Source organism: Falco peregrinus, chromosome 10, assembly GCF_023634155.1.
Source record: "Falco peregrinus isolate bFalPer1 chromosome 10, bFalPer1.pri, whole genome shotgun sequence".
Classification (NCBI taxonomy): Eukaryota; Metazoa; Chordata; class Aves; order Falconiformes; family Falconidae; genus Falco; species Falco peregrinus.
In genome coordinates, this window is record NC_073730.1 from 14,986,726 (window position 1) to 15,007,350 (window position 20,625).

A 20,625-nucleotide genomic window follows, 5' to 3' on the forward strand; every position below is an offset into this window, starting at 1 on the left:
ATAAAAATACCTTTTCATAAATTTTATTACCCTTAATATTTTTATAGTATCCTAAAATGTTAAAATTAGTTAATAAACTTTATTTGTATGTATTGTAGTACTCATAATTAGTAAAGTATGCAGTCACTTTCATAGTTAATACTTTTTTTAGCTTTCATTCAGGTCAATTTTACTGTGAAAGTATGTATAGTTGAAAAAAATGTAATGATACGAGTGCTTCCAAGTAACAATTGTTGTAAAAATATAAATTAAAATACTGAAGAAAATCATAAGGTACTACTGCCCATACAAAAATTGGCCCAGATACTGCAAGTGAAGTGTGTTCACAGCTTTACCTATATGAGTACCTTAGCAAATTGTGTAATTTAGGTGTGCAACATGTTACTCTTAATGAGAGCTGCATGGTAATTCTCGTGCGCTGTGTAACAGTTTGTCCCACAGGAGCTTATTTACTGAAAACTCAATTGTGCATAAAGCCAGCTTTAGACTTTTTTTTCCTTGGAATTAGTCTGAGGATCATACACTTGATGCATTACGAGAGCGAGCGATAGCGTAGATAAAAGATAAAATTGCAGTAAAGCAGGAATGCGGGCTTAAAATGGAAAATATATGGGTATGACGTATGCCCCTTTGTGCTTCTGAACAATGTCTGATCATCTGTTCATACTGCAGATAAAACTCCCTAATTGTAAAATATTTGTCTTGCATACGATGCCAAAAAAATGGCACCTCACACCTCATGCATTCTCCTTCTGCTCTTCCATATAGTTTTGTAACTATGCTCAGCTCATTCTCGAAGTAAATTGTAATCCAGTCTGAAAAAACATAGATTTTGACAATTAAATGTTCAAGTGGAAAAAAGGAAATGTCCGTTTGTATTTGTGATGTAGAATGTGTATACTGGGATGCAGTTACCACGGTAACTGTTGCATCTAGAGAATAACATGGAGTAAAAGCTCACTATTATAAATGATGAGTGTCAAGCGCAGGTTACACCTGCTACTGCACAGGTCAAAATTATATTAATGTCTTTATCTCTCTCCTTTGCCCAAGTACTTTAGAATCAGGAAACATCTCTGATTTTGGAACACAAGTTCAGTGAAAATATACTGAGATTACAGTGACAATACATACAGGCATGAGCTATATGACTGTCAGTCCAACAAAATAAACTAAAATTACTGGTTACTCAAGTACAAGTTTGTAAGCTTGTAGTAAAAAGAAAGCATGATCTATTACAATTTCTGTTGTAGTATTAGTAAAAAGCCCTCAAAATCTTACATTTCTGGTTAGACATCACTGAATCTAAAGGTTCTCCTGTGTTTCTAGATAATCATTCTGTTTAGCAACACAACCTAAATAGAAAAATGTATTATTTTAATTGCTGTGTACTACATTTAAATACTAGATCATTTAGTACTGTGGCTTCTGTGCCAGCTACAGTTCTGGTGATTTGTTGCTCTCTGGAGATATATTCTGGCTGCTGTTGCAGCAGAAAGAAATTGGAAAAGGAAACTTGATATGTTTTTTTTCCTAAAAGATGTGTTGTATGAGCTTACCAGCTGCTAACCTAGGGGCATCTCAGCAGAGCGCCTGTTCTGGGAGGTGGGCTGTGGGTAAGGGTCCCCCTCTGCGTGCTGGACCTCCCTTCTCCAATCCACCACAGGCAACAGAGCAGGGGCTGCTCAGAGGGATTGCTGTAGAGGGGGTGTGCTGCAGCCTCGGGCTCAGGGTCCCTCTTGTAGTTGCATATTGACAGCTCTGATCAGTCTTAACGTAGGTGTGGGGAGAAGGGCCTTCTTGTGGAGCTGCAGCTCCTGCAGTTGGGCAGCCTTGGAACGGTTGTCTGGGCCCTTCACCTTTGCTGGCACGGTCGGGCATGCTGCATCAGCAAAGGAGGATTGTTCTGGGGAACTAAGATAACAGGACAAACAGAAAGGAAACTATTGGTATTAATTTTTATTTTAAGATATCTTTAGGTTATTTTCAGTATTAATTTTTATTTTAAGACATCTTTAGGTTATTTTCTCTTTTAAGTCATGTTGAAATGTATAATAATAAATTATAAAGTTTTAGGCTTGTCTGAAGGGGATGGTATAGCCTTTTACAGTAGTTCAGGGGATGAATCTGATGACTTCTGATTTCTCAAGCCAATGCTGAAAGACTTGCTGATACTTGGACACGTTATGTAAACTTCTCTACAGCATGTTTGCAGACATTAGGCGTTCTTTGATTTATTTTTTTTTTTTTTAAGGCATTTACATGAATGTTGCGATGTCCTTTTAGTGGTAGGATTCATGAAGTGTGAAGGTATGGACTCTGCAGTGTCCTAGATCCATGGGTTTTCTTGGGACTGGGATAGTATTAACATATAGTTATTACATAGGTTTGAAAGGTCTTCAATGAGATGCTTTAGGCCCTAGCTTTGTCAACACTCACCTGCTTGCATAGAAGTTTGCAGTATTACAACTTTAGCTTTTAACTTGTGGGAGGGGGATCAACAAGTTTTCATAACTAGCTCACGTTTGTGGAAAAAACACTTCTGTACATCCTGTGCTATCCACAGCAATTAAATGACGTTAATAGTGTGATCATGTAATTTGACAACTTCAAGAAAGTTTGCTGAGCATGGAGTTTGCTTCATTTTTTATTAAAATCTGTGCAGGATATAATTTTCTTCTTTAAATATGCAACTGCCCCATATTAATGTAAACCAGCCTACAGATAAATATCCATGGAAACGAGTGGGAAAGTGTGAAACTAATACAATCGGTTTCTAAATGTTACTGATTTCATTGCCTGCGTTTTTCTTTCTGTGCACTAGCAACATCTGATAACAATTCAAAATATACTAACATCTTTCACACTAAAATAAATACCAGCTAGAAGCTACTGCCTACATCAGTAGCTGTTTGGTATCTCATCACCTTCGTGAGGGATATTTAATGGCAAACCTAACTGATAAACTTATTTCTATAGCCTTTTAAGCACGGAAGCAAGCATTATGCCTCAACAATATAAAGGATTTAGTTATGAAGTCAAAACTTATGCTACTAAAAGATTAAATTTTCCTTTTTTAAAAAAAGAAAAATTTCCTAAACTCATCCTTCAGTTTTCGCTATTTTTTGATTTTCAGCCTCTTTCTATTGGTGAAGCTATCGTTATTAAGATGACAGATTAAACAGATATACTTTTAACTTAAGAAACATGACCTTTAGTGTATGTCTTGGAAACTACCTAATATGCTTTTTAGCAACATATCTTGTTTCATAGCATTAGGCAAAGGCTTTTTTACATTTTAACACTGAGGTTAAACTTTCAATCTATTTGCTGTTTTATTTAACACATCTTTGTCATAGTCCAAAGATAATTTTAAATCAAATTGAATTACGATAGAACTGTCTGACCATATTTGAATTCTGCAGATACATGGAGAAGGGTATCTGCAGTATATTCCTCTTAGAAAAATTCTGATCAGAAAACTCAAAAGTGACTGAAGTGAGTTAATTTTTTCTAATTTATATTAAAATTCAAATAACAATTCTGAATAAGTTATAACCTGCTCTGATGGTTTTAAATATTTTAGATTAATTTAAATCATGCTTACTATGCCATAAAATGATTTTCATCAGGTTAGCCAAATGCATTTCTCCAAGTCACCTGTTACTCTGCCAAATGTCACATATTTTCATCAAAACATGCCAATACTAGAATTGCGTAGTGAAGAAAAGAACCAGAATTTTATTACACAACGAGAACAATAAGCTTTTCCCTGTCTGCTTTCTGAAAAACAGCTAAAATAAGTTGGCTAAAACTTTCCAGGAAAATTAAACTTGAATCAGATGCTCAGGAGTCAAAACTTCTGAAGTTAGCTTAAGTGGGAAATATTGTCGAACCTTATGTTTGCATGCAGTGCCTGGAATTATGCTCTTTGTCAAGTATACTGAATTTTTTTTGGAACAAGAACTAACCCCACTTCAATGAAAGGATGTTTCATTTACAAGGGAGAAGACAACAAACCGCAGATTTCACACTGGAGAGAACACCGAGCAAGTGCTCTCACACCTTTACACAATAAAGTAATGCACACAGGGAAACTGTAATATGTCATAAATGTCTGAATCAAGAGATAATTTTTTTCAGTTGTTGGAACTTTAGCAGAATAGATTGGCTGTTTGAGTTTGATCAGTTGTATCTCACTTGAGGACAAAGTCTCCATGATCTTTTTCATAAACTGGAATATCCTTTCTATGGACCCTGATGGACATGAAGCGTAAGTAGGGGACAGAATCTGTGTGGGTTTAGTTTGAATAGGCCCTAAGTGGTGAAGTAATGATTGCATAGTATTTGATAAAAAAATAAAAAATAAATGTCCAGTGTTATTGATGTCTATTAATAATCTATCTTACTCTTTTGTTTGTGTATGAGAGGGAGCCAGAAGGAAAGGCAGACATGGGGATGATGGCTGAGTCTTTCCAGTGAGAGATTCAGCTTTAAAATTCATTATTTGGTCTCATTTTCCTCAATGGGTCTAGGTTAAAAAAGCACTGCAAAACAAAAGAAAAACTTAATCACAAAAAAAATGAAATAATCCTTTTGAAGGGAAGGTGGATGTGAAAGGCAACAGTATTAAACTTTACTTGCATCCTGACCCAGTCTGAGCAGATTAAAATGGGAGAGGACAATTGCGTGTAATGTCGCCTTGAACGCTTGCTTGCAAAGTAGTCATCTCTGCACACCAAAGGATTTGTACAGAAGATTTCAGTAATATTTAGTTAGGTGAATTACATTTAATTAGGTGAATTACAGTGTCAGGAAACTTCACCATGAGGTGAGTGAAAATCTTTTGAAATGCATTGAAGCAGTTTGCTATTTTCACAGTTACCCTGCCAGCCTTAATATGCAAACCTGCCGCTGACTTCCAGATGGCAAGATACTGCCACACAAGCTGGCTGTGCTGCATAAAGACAGTTTCACCCTATTTGCAAATAGGCAGAATTAAAGTTGACCATTCAGCCTGAACTGCTAGGATTTCCTGCATGAGTGCTTGGTTTCTGAAGCTTAACACCGCGCTACAGTAGTGCAGCACTGTAGTATAGCATTTAGTTGATGGGTATGACTGTTCAGTAGTAAATATAAAAATAATTATGTTAACAATAAAGTAAATTTAGTGATAAATTTATTAAACATATGCATATTCAGTGTTTAATGTACACATAGAATATGCAAGTTATATAATTTGTATTACTGAGCAGACTTCTAAAACAACTGCATGACACTTTAATGGAAATTTGGTACCATTCAAGCCATTTCTGTGTGAATGTAACAAAGCAGACATTTTAGAAATATCCTATTGCATTTTGGTTATCACAGTCTAGTTTCACAGTACAATATGAGCTTTTCAGCCCGTGAAATCCATTAATAACCACATTAAACCTTCCCATATTGTATGAATTGTCAGGTTTAAATGATTCTTTTTTTAAAACAATTATCTGTCTCTTGCTTCTTGCAGTTTGTTAAAATGCTATGTCAATTTACAAAGACTGGGGGAATTTGACACAGAAATTTTAGAGGGGGAAGGAACTAATCATTGGTTTACCTAGCATGAGTGCTCAAGTGCGCATGAAGAAAATGAACATTGATTCAAAATATAAATGAAAAATTCTATTCATGAGTGGAATTGCCAAAGCTTAACGGGAGAAACCTTTGCTTCTTGAGGTCTAAGGAGAGTAAAAGCTGTTGGTAAACTTGTTAAATAGCTTAAATATGGTATTAAGACAAGCAACAATGTATGTATTTTAAAGGAGTAGTTAGTGCTTATGGAATGCAGTTCTGCATTGAAATGGATGGGAAATTATGTTGTCTTTTGGTGGTTTTTGAGGTGCAGACTTGAAGTGTTTGTGATATGACTGAAAATTTCAATAAAACGAACTCTCATATCCTTTTGGTATAGTATTTTGTTTCTGCTACAAAGATACACTCCTTGGGTTAAATATTTCGCCCCAATGTCTGAAATCAAATGAAGATGTAACTATGCTCTTCTGTGCTCCTCATCTTTAGTAGCCTGCAAGGGCTGTGAGTCATCCTTTTTCCTTTTGTAGGTTATACAAGATAGGGACTCCATTCCTTTCCCTATAATGTATGTAAGTGCAGAGGATAGTGAAGTCTCACTCCATGCATGTAGAATATTTCTGTGTTAGCCTCTTACCTGTACACTTGAGCAAATAACTGATTTAATGCAAATCTGAAATGAACGGTGTGGCTTTTTAACTAGGTTAGGAGCCCATTGTGCTGCGTTCTGTATAAATACATGATAGTTTTCAGAGACTGACACAAAGTACTTTTAATGGTAAAGACAGAACGAAGCAGGTCATCACCATTTTACAGGTGAAGAACCGAGGCATGCAGAGAGCAGTCTAACTTTCAAGTATGTCTACAACTTTTGGACACTGGATTAAAAAGTAGAGAACATCTGAAATAGATGAGCAAGTAACATGAAGTAAGTCCTATTCGAATTATCTAAGAGGAGGCATCTAAAGCAGGGCTTACTTTTGAAAATATAGCACTGAAGACTAGGGGCAGTTCCTAAAAGAGTTTCAAAACCACCTAAGAATGGTTACCTACCACCTCTGAAAAATCAAGCCATAAGTGATGTATCTAGTATCACACAAAGTGTGTCCTGAAGAAGCAAAGACTCTTCACTGGCATTACAAGTCTTTCTGTTATTTGCAGCAATTATTTTTTTTTTTTTTTTGGTAGTAACAATAATCTGAACATTGCTTGGAAGGAAATTTTTGGTGTTACCAAGATTCTCTGCCATCAGGCTGACTTTGTATTACTACTCTCTTACTGGTAGTCTGGTTCCATCTTCTCTGTAAAATTTACAGTAGTGGAAGATCTGACTTCAGACATTTTTAAGACAAAAAGAACCATAGAAAGACCAAACCCTGCAACTACAACATGCCTTGCAAATGCATAGATCGTGTCATTTGGGAGTTCCTATAACGTTATGAAGTGATCTGCAATAATACGTCAATGATATGTGACAGTACTAGCAGAAGCTTCCATCATGTTACTCATATTAAAATTTAAGGAGGGAATGTAAAGTATGTAACCTGTTGCATGTACTGCTTTTCAGGTGTTCAAAGCTATGAACATTCCTCAGATCAGAAACCCATCGTTACCTCCTCTAGAAGATATGCCTGAAGCCTATCACGTGAAGATAGCTCTTCTTGGTGCAGGACCTGCAAGCTTAAGTTGTGCTTCTTTTTTGGCTCGGTTGGGCTATTCGAACATCACCATATTTGAAAAGCAGGAGTATGCTGGTGGTTTAAGGTAAAACAATGACAACAAAGCACTGTTTCCACTTATTGTAGAAAGCATAGCAAAAGATACTGTGCAAACATAGTTCATACACAATCACTCTACCTTTACCAAAGGAAGAGAGTAGAAAATTTCAGATACGGAAAACTTGTGTTTTATTTAAATAATTTATCGTTCAAGTTAAATAGGTACTTATTTAAATAATTTATCGTTCAAGTTAAATAGGTACAGTTACAGGCAAGCTTTAACTGAGAGTCTGGGGGCTATCTCCTATATTCTCTTCATATGACCTCTAAAATTCCAGAGTGCAATTATTACCAAATTAACACTTTAGAAAATTATGTCAGGAACCATTTTCCCTTATCCAAAACTTTTAAAACAAAATGAGATACCTGTAGCCAGCCCTGCGTAGTAAAAGTATTAGTAGATGTTTAAAATGCTTTAGACAGATACTGATTTTATGGAGAACTTTAAACTTAGAATGCTTTTGTGAACTACCTTATGCAAATAAAGGTGACAGTGAATAAATTCATGTATGCCTGGTCTTTCAGCTTTAGTAAACAATACCATATGAGTGAAATAAACCCCCTACGATTCTTAACCTTCAACAAATTGCAGATACATAAAAGAAAGTACCTTTGCAGTTTTCCTGTATGGTAAACACTTGGCTGATATTTGCATGGTGTCATGTCCTCTACACTAAAAGCTGAATTTTTACCACTTTAACAATGGTGTAGATTGTATCTTGTAAGTATGTTGGAATACCTAACTACAGCATAAAATATTTCAGAAACTGACTGGTGGATACCAACCCATTCAAAATGAAAATTAAATTTTACATGTTGAAGATGTACTCACACTGAAGTGTTTATAAGTGAAAAGAAACACAGAGAGAAAGAAGGGTGATGTGCTCCCATTTCTCACTGCGGCATCACGGAAATCAATAGCGTTGACACCATTAATGAATTTGATCCATAATGTCATAATGTCAAATACTTATTCAGTGCTCTGGAAGATAGAGAATCAATGCTGGAGAAGTTGAACTGTTTACTTGCATTTTTCCCAGTGAGATTCAGAAGTATTCTACCTAATTATCAAGATTTTAATATATAGGCATTTAACTGTGGAGCTGTTTTACTTGAACTGCTAGCCATAGAAGATTGCAAATTCAGTATATGAACTATCTATTCACCTGTTGAGTAGCGCGTTTTCATAAATATCGGGTTTAAAATGTAAAGTAGTAAGAAACAATGAGATTTCCAACAATGAAGCTCTACTCGGTGACAGATTAGACCAGGGGTCCTCAAGCTTTTTAACCAGGGGGCCGGCGTGCGGATGAAGTGGCCGGCAGTTATCTGCAGCTGCTTGGTTTGCCCCAACCCCCAGCGGAGGGGTGGGCGGGGGGCGGTCTGTAAATACCGGGGGCCGGATTGAGGACCCTGGGGGGCTGTATCCGGCCTGCGGGCTGTAGTTTGAGGACCCCTGGATTAGATTTAGGTTGGATTCAGCAATATGATACAGTACTTTCTGCGGTTGCTTAAAGTGCAATGCTGCAGTTAGTTACTGTGTGCTTGCATATTTGAAGCAATGTGATCTTAAGTTGCATCTGTTCTTGATGCTATGAGTTGAACTTAAAATAAAGCTTAGTCTGTTGTTTGTTCTGCTGCAAAAAGCCTTACATGAAGTTTTGCCTTTTCTGTTACTGTCCTTAATGGTCAAGCAGTGTGTTTTAAAATCTGTTTCTTTTGAGTCTTGAAGAACACATAGCGATCAAGGTCAATTTTACTTCAATTCATTGTACAAAGTTTCACATCTGGTTTAAGGACATCAATTCCTTTTGTCCTTATTTTAATCTTGGACAGAAGGGAGGCTGGCCTGTGGCAGCAATCATCCATTATTGCATTTGTAAGTCTTTGCAGTACATCTTCTAACAAGTTTAGGTTATTGATGGGTGTGTTCTCAAGGCTTCATAAACTATTACAAATGGTTAACAAGACCAAATTAATTTTATATTTGGAATCAGCTTTTGGAAGGGCAGTACTTGTGCCCTTTTTTTAGTTTGCTCTGCCTTTTTTTAGTTTGCTCTGCCTTTTTTTAGTTTGCTCTGCCTTTTTTTAAAGTGTTTTTAACTAGGATATTCTTTCACATACATGTTACGTCGTATCTGACTTTAATAATATTGTGAGAATAGAAAGGAGTCTAGTGACTGCAGTTCCTGTGGTGTAATTCTTAAGTGTAGCATAAGTCTGTGGCTGTCTGAACATGTCTCTCTGAATTTTTTGCATTCATGAGCAGGTTTTCTTACAGTTCGCCAGTTGTCTAACATTTATGCTTTATAGTAGGGTAGGCACAAACAGGTCACACTCTTGCTTAGAGACTGAACAAGCTTCACTGCTTGTGCTCTTAGCTATGCGACTGGTTTACAGCATACCAAAATATTTCTCTCGTTAGGCCCAATGGGTGTCCCTTGAGTAAAAGTAATTTGGGGTCATGGAGAAACACATAGCACCTGGCCAAGCACCTCTAACTTGGATCAGATTTGAGGAAGTAGTGAATTTGTGGGGCACTGGTCCCATCCAGTACATCCGTCCTGCACCTCTTGCCCTGTTCCTTCTCCCCCCTGTTGTGCCATTGCAGAGTCAGTGACTCTCTGCTGCTGCTGAAAGAAATTGTATCAGAATTATTGATGTTCCAGTTGACTTTTCATAAAGTGCTTATTTTCATAGTAAATGTGCATGCATGAGTCCCCACAGCACTGTATGTATTTCCATATGAACATATATGTACATATATGTGGGTGTACTCCACAGCACAAAACTAAGTAAATGTTTAATAAGAGCAAAACATTGTTTACAAATTCCAACAATGCATAACACAGCCAGTGCTGTTCTGGGAGCATGTTGTGGAAATGACAGGCCTTCAACAAATATATAGGTGGCTTGGAAAAGAGACCTTTCCTTTTGCTATTAGATTTATTTATTAGATCTCTGTTGCAGAATCATATTGATACATTAGTTTCTGCCTTAGACACCTTTTTACTTAGCATGACCTATGAAAATTGTATTGTCATGACACGTTCATTATATCTGATATTTAGAACACTCTTCATTGCACACAGGTCAGGAAAGGTGAAAAAAGGGCAGTATTTGAAATGATAAGAACACCAGTTTCCTTTCAGTATAATTAAAGTTGATGCAACTTAAAATAAATAAAATCCTTCTGGACTGTCAAAGTTAGAGGTTAAAGATGATGTGGTCACTAACAATATCTAAATTAAAGCCACAGTGAATCTCTTTTGCCAGTGCTTTTTTATGGAAGTTATAGATCTATTAATCTGAAAACATACTAGACTGAAGCTTAGAAATATCTGGGGAGGGGCTTTAAAATCTTTTCTGCATTTTCAGGGGTTTTTATATTCATTAAACAAAATTGTCTAAAATAGAACTTCACTGTGCGTGTCTGTAACATGTTACAGCAGATATTTTGAACTGGCACGAGTAGATGGCATTTCTTTGCAAATAAAGTTCTATACCAGTAGATACAAACTGAGATTCTATGCTGGCACTGCAGTTCTCCCATACAGGCTATCTGTGATTCTGGGAACTTGAAGATGTCATTCCTAATGTTCCCTAGGAGGAAGAAATGCCAGCTAATAAACGTCATCAAAAAGCAGACTTGAGACCAAGCGCTGATAGAAAATTACTGACTTTGTCCATCCTGAAAGATCATAAAAAATTCATGAAGTATAAGTGGAGGGTACAGTTTTGAATACCATTGCTCAAAATAGTATGTGCAACAGTTTTTAAAAAATATGTATCAGAAATTTGATTCTTTCGTATTGGACAGCTTAATGAATGACTGCTAGATCACTTTACTTTTAGTAGCCATGAGATCTTAAATGGATGTCTTAAGTTTGTTTAGTGTTACATATTCTGGTGAACAAAAGGAATGGAGCTGAAGCTCTTTTGGAGCCAAGTTTAATGTATGTTAAAATGGTTACCTAAAAGTGTGGGCAGGATTGGCCTCAGGGTACTGCCTTCCTGGCTTGTATTTTTAGCATTGGGTGAACAATGCTGTTTTGTCACTCTAAAAAGCCAACGGTCAAGCTTCAGCATATTCTATTCACATATGTTAAAATTAACTAAGGTGTGTTATAAGTATTGAATTTTTAACAAATAAAAAAAATCCTTTCTTCCTAAGAGCCAGAAGTATTTTACAGGCATTTTTATTTATTTTAGTACATCTGAAATCCCCCAGTTCCGATTGCCGTATGATGTAGTCAATTTTGAAGCTGAGCTTGTGAAGGATCTTGGAGTGAAGGTAAGAAAAATATACCCTACTGATGTATAGCTCAAAGAAAAAAGAACAAGAACTCTGCCAAAGATTAACAGCAAAATGTCATGCACATTAGTAAAGAACGATTAAAAGCTATGCTAGACAGAGGCAGGAAGATGCTTCCTCTTGCTCAGGGCATTTGTCTGTCTCCTGTCTGAATGCCACTAGTTTGGAAAAGGGCAATCAATAGTTCTCATCTGGCATGCCTGCATGTGATTAATTGTCTGTAAGAAACAAATTCCTAAATTGCTTTAGGGGTTCAATGTAGCTATTGGAATGATTTGATTTTTTTTTAATCGAGTTTTTTCATGGAAGTTTGGCACTACTTAAAACGTTCATATTTGATACTTCTCCTTTCGTTCCCTCTCCCTGAGTTTTTTTTTTTAATGGTTTATCATACAGTCTTGCATCCAAGTTAATTTTATAATAGAATGCATCAAATTAAACAAAGTGTTAACATTATCATCTATTATAAACAATAACAGGCATTCAACTTCTTGGAAAGTAATAGTTAAACATTATTCTGTTAAATATATGTTGTTTATATATAATGAGAACATTGCTTTATTATTAATTTAGGGCTTGAGCTGAAGATTTAGATAGTATTTACAACTGCTGCCCATTTTAATAGAAATTACAAATGTAAAATGCATCACTGGATCAAATTTTTGAGTACTGGGGAGATAATTTATTTTTAACGTGATACTAAATCATTCAGTGAAGCAAGAAATTCTTCTTGGAATCTTCCATGTTGGTTTGTATCATAAAAGCAGTAGAGTGTTGTCACAAGACTCAACTGAGAACCTCGTCCTTCCCAGGTTTTATAAAAATGCTGGTAGGTAAGATAAGGCTTTAAATGCTACGGGTCTATTTTTCTACTCTTAAAAATCTCTTTGCACTTCTTGAAAAGACTGACAGAATGGAGGTTGAGGTAGGGATGGGGCTAAAAACAGAGCATTGAGACAATTTTAGACAAAATTACTGGGTATAGGTTCCTGGAGAACCCCCTGCAAAACAGTTCCCCAGGGCTCCATGTTATGACAAGACCTCCAGAACAGACTGATAGAACCACAGATGCCATCTTGACCTGCAAGTCCTCTGCAGTTTTGAAGTGCAACAGAGAATCTCAATGTAAATTTGCTTCCAAGCTCTGCCATTGGTTTGCAGTTGACCCTTTGGCAAACTGGTTAACTAAGTACCTTAGTTTTATACCTCTATAAGCCAGAAATATTTTCTGGTGTTTACTTAGAGCATTTCAAATCTGTGGTGGAAGGTGCTGTGTTGTGTAAATGCACAGTAGTGCTGTTTATTCAAGTAATTCTACTGAAATTAGTAAGAATTAGTCAGCTGAATAAGGATTAGAGAGCTAGGCCCTAGGAGTATTATGAATCCCCACATAAAATAGTATTGCCATTTAAATTCCTTCATTAGGTTTTCATAACATATGTACACAATAGGATAAAAAGAATGTAATGACAATTTATGGAATGCATTTTATTGCCAGTGAGGATGTAGTCTGTATTCTTGAAAGGATTACTACTGTACATGGTTTTTGCACCTCTGATAAAATTTATACTAAATCTCCAAAGACAAAAAAAAAGTTGGTGTTTTAAGTATTGTACGCTGTATTTTACACCTACCTTTTTTTCCCCACCAATAGGAAAAGCATGTTAAATGGAATATAGTCAGATTCAATAAAAACCAAGATATACAGTGACATGAAAACTAAACTGTTAAGATCCCAAAGTATAGTGCTTACACGGTAGGACATGGCATTTTATAAAGCGAATACACAAGTGATATAACAAAAACTGGGGGAAAACATTGAAGTTCAGAGAGTCTAAAGTACAGAGATAAAAACACACATACCAATGTCAAGAAGTACAAAATATCACAAGAGGAATCACACACACTTTATGCACTCAAAAGCCTTGGGGTTAGGAGAGATGAGCAAAAGGTGTGTATATCTTCAATTGCATGACCTCTACACAAGAGACTGATATAGTTGGTTTGCTGAACACGCAGCAAAGACTCTTCCCCATCTCACTCTTATTACAGCTGTAGTTGCTCAGCCTGGGCAGTGGTTGCTCAAAGCAGGATTGCTGGTGGAACATTACAAAAATTTTTCAGCTTTTGCTTCTGGAAGTGAAGAGTAATTGAACTGAAGCAAATATAGATTGCAGGTGCATTTTTATTACTGTGACTTGTTTATTTCAGTAAGTGAATGCCAGTTACTGCACTCTGGGCATTGTTGCTTGTGGAAATTATAATTAACTATTGAAAGTTTAAATCAGAACTGATCTCATTCATTATTTTGAAAACCTTTGTTAGTTTACCACTGTTGTGGTTTAACCCCAGCTGGCAATTGAGTACCTTGCAGCCCATTGCTCACTGCCCCCCAACCCTGCCCCAGTGGGATGGGGAGGAGAATTAGAAAAAGGTAAAACCAGTGGGTTGAGATATAAACAGTTTAATCATATTTGATAATTTAATAATAATAATAGTAACGAAAAGGAAAAAGAGAGAGATGAATAAAACCCAAGAAAAACAAGTGATGCACAGTACAATTGCTCACCACCCGCTGACCGATGCCCAACCAGTCCCCAAGCAGTGATCAGTAGCTCCTGGCCAACTCCCCAGTTTATATGCTGAGCATGACATTCTATGATAGGGAATATCTCTGTGGCTAGTTCGGGTCAGCTGTCCTGGCTGTGCTCCCTCCTGGCTTCTGGTGCACCTGCTCGCTGGCAGAGCATGGGGAACTGAAGAGTCCTTGACTTAGGCTAAGCACTACTCAGCAACAACTAAAACATCAATGTGTTATCAGTTATTCTCATACTAAATCCAAAACACAGCACTGTACAAGCTACTAGGAAGAAAATTAACTCCATCCCAGCCAAAACCATGACAACCACTCAGAATGGTCTGCTTCATTACAAGCAAGTAGGGGGCACGCTGTAATTTGCACAGAATGTTCTTCAGACTTATTGCTAGCTCTGGCCCAGTATTTTTTCTGAATCCACAGAACCAGCGTTGGCTTCACTGAGGGTTTTTGGCATAAAGGTGTTCTAGCTAGTGGTCTTGGTGCAAAATTCAGGCTGTGAGGTTTTGAGAGCGTGGCACAAAGCAATCCCATCCTCCCTTTGGGACTGGCATCGCCTTCTGCGCGGTTGGAGGCCTACCAAGGGCCTGATACTGTGCAGGAAAACATTACTTGGTTTTCTGCTTAGAAACCCTCTTAATACAGAATTGTGTTATGTCTTTTCTTTATTTCTCTGTGAGAAGCTCATACTTTCACTGGTGTTTCTGCAATGACCTAAACCTGTAAAACTGCTTGGTTTGTAGTTGGTGCTCTGGATGATCTGTTTAGCTCGTATTCCCTGAAGGAGGTTCTTGCTTCCACATCATGTTTCTTAAATTCCAACTTTCCCATGGGAGTATGACCTTCTGTAGTCAGCACTGAATACAGTGGTTTACTTGCAGTAGAAAACTGCCATTTACAGCTTTACTTCAGTACTGTGTTCCATAGACAGGCTTTGTTTGTTTGTTTAGCTTGCTTCAACTCTTTCAGCTTACAGCAGAAACCAAGCCAGCGTGTGGTGGCCCCAACTTGAGGATGATCTGAAGGTACCTTTTACCTGTAGCTGCTTTGGGCCACTTGCTTAAATCAGAGCCAGTCTGGCCTTTTAAGCCTTGTTTGGGGGGAAAAAAGGTTGATATACTTTGTTTGTTCACTAGAAGATCCTGTGAGATGTCAGTATGCAGGACATGATAAAAATTATTTTCACATTATCACATAAACAGCAAGCAATTTTAATTCTTTCAGATAATGTTTAGTAAAGGCCTTGCAATGGATGGAATGACACTCCGTACCTTGAAAGAAGATGGCTATGAAGTGGTCTTTATTGGAATAGGTAAGAAGAGCTCACTGTCCTGTGTTTTGTCACGTTGAAATTGAATGACTGTCTAAGAATCAACTGGGACTTGTGTCTGTGTTAACAGCATGCTGTGAGACAGCTTCAATTTGGTGTGTTACGGAAGTATGGAGTAAACAGGAAGCTAAAGCTAGCTGTCTTAAAAGAGTTATTTGTTAAGATTTTCACATCTATATGATAGATTTTTTTAAATAAGAAAAGAATGTAGCGGAATGGGTTGATTTATTGTTTGGTTAAATAGTTAAAAAATGGATGAACCAGAAACTTACTTGTAAGTAATTGTCATATTGGCCTAGAGCAATAGACAAGTTCAGTTTTCATATACCCACGTAATTACTATGTCTATATGTAAGCCAGTGATACCATGCTTGGTTGCTTTTTTCTTTCCTCAATATAAAACATGTAGTATCATTCCAACAGGCTGTAGTGAAATGTTATTATGGGATGGGTTAACAAAATAAGCTGACTTCGACTTAAATTAAAACTGGCATCATAGGTCTGTCTTCTCTCATATGCTAAAGAAGTCCTGCACCTGTCAGCTATTTGAATCATTGCTTCTTTTTAATGTTAGATTAGAATTGTTATCCATTTACAAGTGTTTTGAAGTACAGCTGGACCCATTGCTACCATATGATAGGCATGTTGAGCAGGCATCGTCTACAGTTGGTATGAGGCTTAATGCTCTTTATTGATCTAGACGTTGCCTAAGTGAACATAATAGGAAACAAGTTGTCCAACTGTTCCTCCTTCCTATTATTGATTACAGAGATGTAATTCTTAGTACAGCGACAACTGTTGTTTACCATCTGGTTATGCAGTATAATAAGCTTTGCAGGTCTATTCTGTCATGTGATTATAGTACAGAGCGTTATGATTTATATAATCCTAAATCCTCGCATTGTTAGAGACCTTCCATGTATAGGAATTCTGATGTGTCGTATTTTGATGTAATCATATACGAGGCAATGGTCCAACTTACCTTCTTTATTGTTTTTATCTATGGCTTTCAAACTGCTTTGTGATGGGGATTAATTCATAAAGAAACATTTCTTTTCTGAGAGTCTAGCATTTAGGAAAAAATTACCAGTCATTTGTGGAATATCAGCATGATTCCCCTGCATTTCTGTCTCGAATTTAAAGTAACCGTTCACTTAAAGGTTAGCAAAACTGACCACTAAACATAGAATTGGAATGTTTGTTTTATGTATGTGGGTTTGTTTTCTGACCTTAATAAAGTTATCCTAAAATAAAATATTTTTGGTTAGAAATATATATAGGCGACATTGTGCCATACAGATGCTCTATAAAGGGACACAGCCAGAATTTTAATAATCAGGAGCAGGTATCCGAAGCATAATTCTCTTGTAAACCATGTGTTCACTGGTTGTATTAGGAAACAGAAGGTATAAATGCTAATGAAGGATTATGTGCACCTACAAAGTTCTGTTATTAGAAGCTACCTTAGATTCATGATGAAGTTGGTCCCTCTCTCTACCCCCATGCCTGCTTGTCATCTCTCTTTTACAATATTGTGTAAGACACTGGACTGTTTCATGATCTCGCATACTGATAGCGAAAGATGGGAGACCAAGATGTAACCAAGGGGTCACAGATTTCTAGAGTTAGCTATATTCATGCAATAGAGCATTTATAAATTCTGAAAAACTGCAGTTTTTCTCTAATGAGACTGTACTGTATTTCTTTCTATGTTCTTTGCTTACTGACCAAACATATGCAATGATATGTCACGTTTGAACATTACCCTGAATCATGGGAGTAAAATAATTAGAGAACACAACTTGCATAAAATAAATTTATTTTCTTTTATTTTATTTTGTTTTAAAGGTTGTTGTAATTTGCTTCTTGAATGAATCTGTACCTTGGTGGAAAATAAGTAATGGTAGTTTTCAATTTTCCCTATTGGTGGAAGAAAGAAAAGTGAATGGGTGTGTAAAAGAAGTCGTCGTCCATAATGGGATGAGGGAGTACACTGTGAGAGGATATTTTTCATAGCAATTTGGTTTTTGAAGCGCACACCTTTAGTCTTGTAAATGAGATGGAACTCAAGAACTTATCAGTCAGGATTGTACAAGAGTCTGTGTGTAATTCATGAAATGGAAGAGCACTTGTAAATAGCTGGCTATGTGAGGGCAAGTGGAGATGCAAAGAGAGCTTTGCAAGCTATTTTCCGCACAATTATGAATCAGGAAAAATCTATTGCTCTATGGGAATGTTGTGTGAGGTAGGGAAAGTACACTCTTCAGCTGGGTCTGTGGAAGGTAAAGCATAGGTGACTCGAGGTTGGATCACTTCTAGCAAGTGACCATACTGAAGAAAAATTAATAGCAAAGGCTTTTGTGAGAGCTATTTGGAAAGGTATTGGAAGTGTGCTCTAGCCAATGTATTTGCTCAGACCTGAAGGATGAAGAATTCCTAAGTTCACGTAGGATAGAGGTTAACAGCTTTACTCTAAAATAAATAATAGTAATAAAAAATGCTTGGCTTGAAGTCTTTGCTTACTGAGGCACTGATAGTTCTTCTTAAGGTGAAAGACCCTCTCCAGTCAGTAGGTCTGGTGCATTTAAGTCACTGTTTAAAGCTCAAAACCCACCTTCTACTAGAACTGAAAATGAACAGGTGGCCAGTATGTGTCACCAGCCCTTGGCAACTTCTGGGGTCTCAGTTAGAGTCATACCTTACCACCATAAGATTTCATGTTGCACCATCTTATCTTTCCCAATTAGGCTGTGGCTGTGAGTATAACATTGTAGAGACTCGTGGAATTTGTGGTTACAAAGACATATGTCAAACTAGCAAAGACTAGATCTGAGGAAAAGCTTTCATAGTTACCCAAATAAGTAGTAATGAGATTAATCTGGGCAATGGCATACTGGAAACCAACACTGCCCTCTGACAGCAGAACTTCAGAACAAATGGTAGGTGAATCTCAGTCACAAGATTGCCTGATACCTTTTTTGCTTTTGGTACTTCTTTTCTTCAAACTCCTGGTTTTTGCCCTACCTGAACTGTGTTTCATCCAGCTAGTTCTTATTGCTGGACTCCTGTTTATTTCCAGATGATCAGTACACAGACTGCCTCTTCCCTGTCCATCACTTATTCTTATGTCCTCTCAGTTTCCTCTCTACAAAGGTGCATATTTTACAACATCTGGCAGCAGACATATCTTGCGTTTTGCATACAAGGACCTAAGAGATACACTGTTCTGTTTTTCTCCAGCACTCCCAATTTCACATTACAACTAACGTAAGTTTTAAAGGATAGTCCGTGAATCTCAGTTTCTTACATGAAAAGTAATGGTAGACAATAGAACACACGAGATCTTTTTCACGGGACTAAAAGGCAGCAGGCATATAAAGGGAGGAACAACTTGTTAAATATATTCTGGGAGTCTGCTATATTTTTTTAGTTCTCTTTTCATTGTCATTTGGTGCAATTTCTAAACTTATTCAGTCTTATTTCTATGAGCAATTAAAAATTCTGATTAGGAATTAGAGATGTAGAATTAAAGAGTCCTTAAAATTTTCATTTAAAAATTCCATTTATCTTCCAGTTACACATCTTTCAGTTTTATTTTGTTATTCACAAACATTAATGAATAGCAATTAAATCTCCCAAAACTAACCTCTAAAACTAAACATAGAAAAAAAATCCTTTCCAGATTTGATAGATTGCACTCAACATACTCTACCTAGAATCATCTCTGCTTTTTGATGGCAAATGTTCATGAAGAATTTGTGACTGAGCTGACAAATCAGTTTGAAAATTTTGCTATTAAAAAAAAAAGTCTTGCATCAGTTGCTGTCTTCTGTAAACACCATAGAGACTCAGAGCAATAGAGAATCGGCATGCTGAGAGCAAAAGAAGAAATCAATGATGGGGTGAGGGGCTAGAGGAGAGAGCACGTGGTCCTCGGAGACAGTAAAGTACGGCAGCAAAGGGTATCTTATGGAGAACAGAGTAGTCTGAATGCTTTGTGTTACTGTGTCTGTTGGCTGGTTTTCAGGGTAGAATACTTAGGATTTTTACAAAACCTGTCTGTCTCACTTGGCTATCAGAGCAAACGCAGAAATACTAGGCTTCTATTACTCATCCTTCTTGAAGTTCAGCTACATTCTTTGGAAAGCAGGATTCTGTGGTTCTGTCTTTTAAGACTCCACAAAGCATTGTGTATTCTTTTTGAAAGAGAAGATAGAAAACAATTTTTTTTATACAACTGTTTAATTGAATAGAAATGAACGACCTAAATATTTAAAGTATTAAAGGATATGTTTTGTGTCACATTCAAATACATAGAAAGGCTATCATCATAAACATATTTTCTGCAGAATTTTAGACGAACCTCTATCCTTATTCTGTAACATTTTTCATAACATAGGGGTTTTATATAACATTTACATTCTCTTTACATAAAGGTCAGGTAAAAACATAACTTCAAAGATTGTTTTGTTTAGTAAAATATTTAAAAACATCTTAATCTGTATTCCCAGAAATTGCTTAGGCACTTTACTGTCTGTAGGCTTAAACTTGCAGCACTAACTTTCTATTTAGCTTCTTATTATGGAACAAATGCAGCTATTAATGAAGCTTTCTCGTTTCTTCCTCCATCTTGTGATGCTGAGTTGCTATGAAGTTAGTTTTATTGTATTAGGGTGCTCAGAGGTTCTATTAAATTCTGTAATATGGTAGGTTAGATGAGCATACAGAGTAAATCTTAAGATTTTTGCTTGGATGTATGCTAGAGAGTATATCCTGCTTACAAGGGTTAAAACTGTACATACAAAAGAAAAAAATGAAATCCCTGGTGGAAAGAACCTTTGTGTTAATTGCAGTCATTCATAGTTAATTAACATAGCATTCAAACAATAATATAATCAGATGACTCCATTGATTGGAATGAAATTACACGCCAAAAAAAGAAATTAAAAGTCCAAGCATTGATGTACCTTGTTTAAAAAAAAAAAAAACCAACAAAAAAACCCCAAAAAACAAACAACCCTGTAAGACTGATTTA

General features: G+C 36.6%; 1 protein-coding gene across 1 annotated transcript in view; it reads left to right on the forward strand.

The window, feature by feature from the left end:
* The window catches only part of DPYD (dihydropyrimidine dehydrogenase), a 367,955-nt gene that overhangs the window by 110,756 nt on the left and 236,574 nt on the right, over window positions 1-20,625 (forward strand). The window contains exons 6-8 of the mRNA XM_055815469.1: window positions 7,139-7,335; window positions 11,562-11,643; window positions 15,485-15,572. Of these exons, the coding sequence (XP_055671444.1) occupies window positions 7,139-7,335; window positions 11,562-11,643; window positions 15,485-15,572 (367 nt within the window). The remainder of the gene's footprint in view (window positions 1-7,138; window positions 7,336-11,561; window positions 11,644-15,484; window positions 15,573-20,625) is intronic.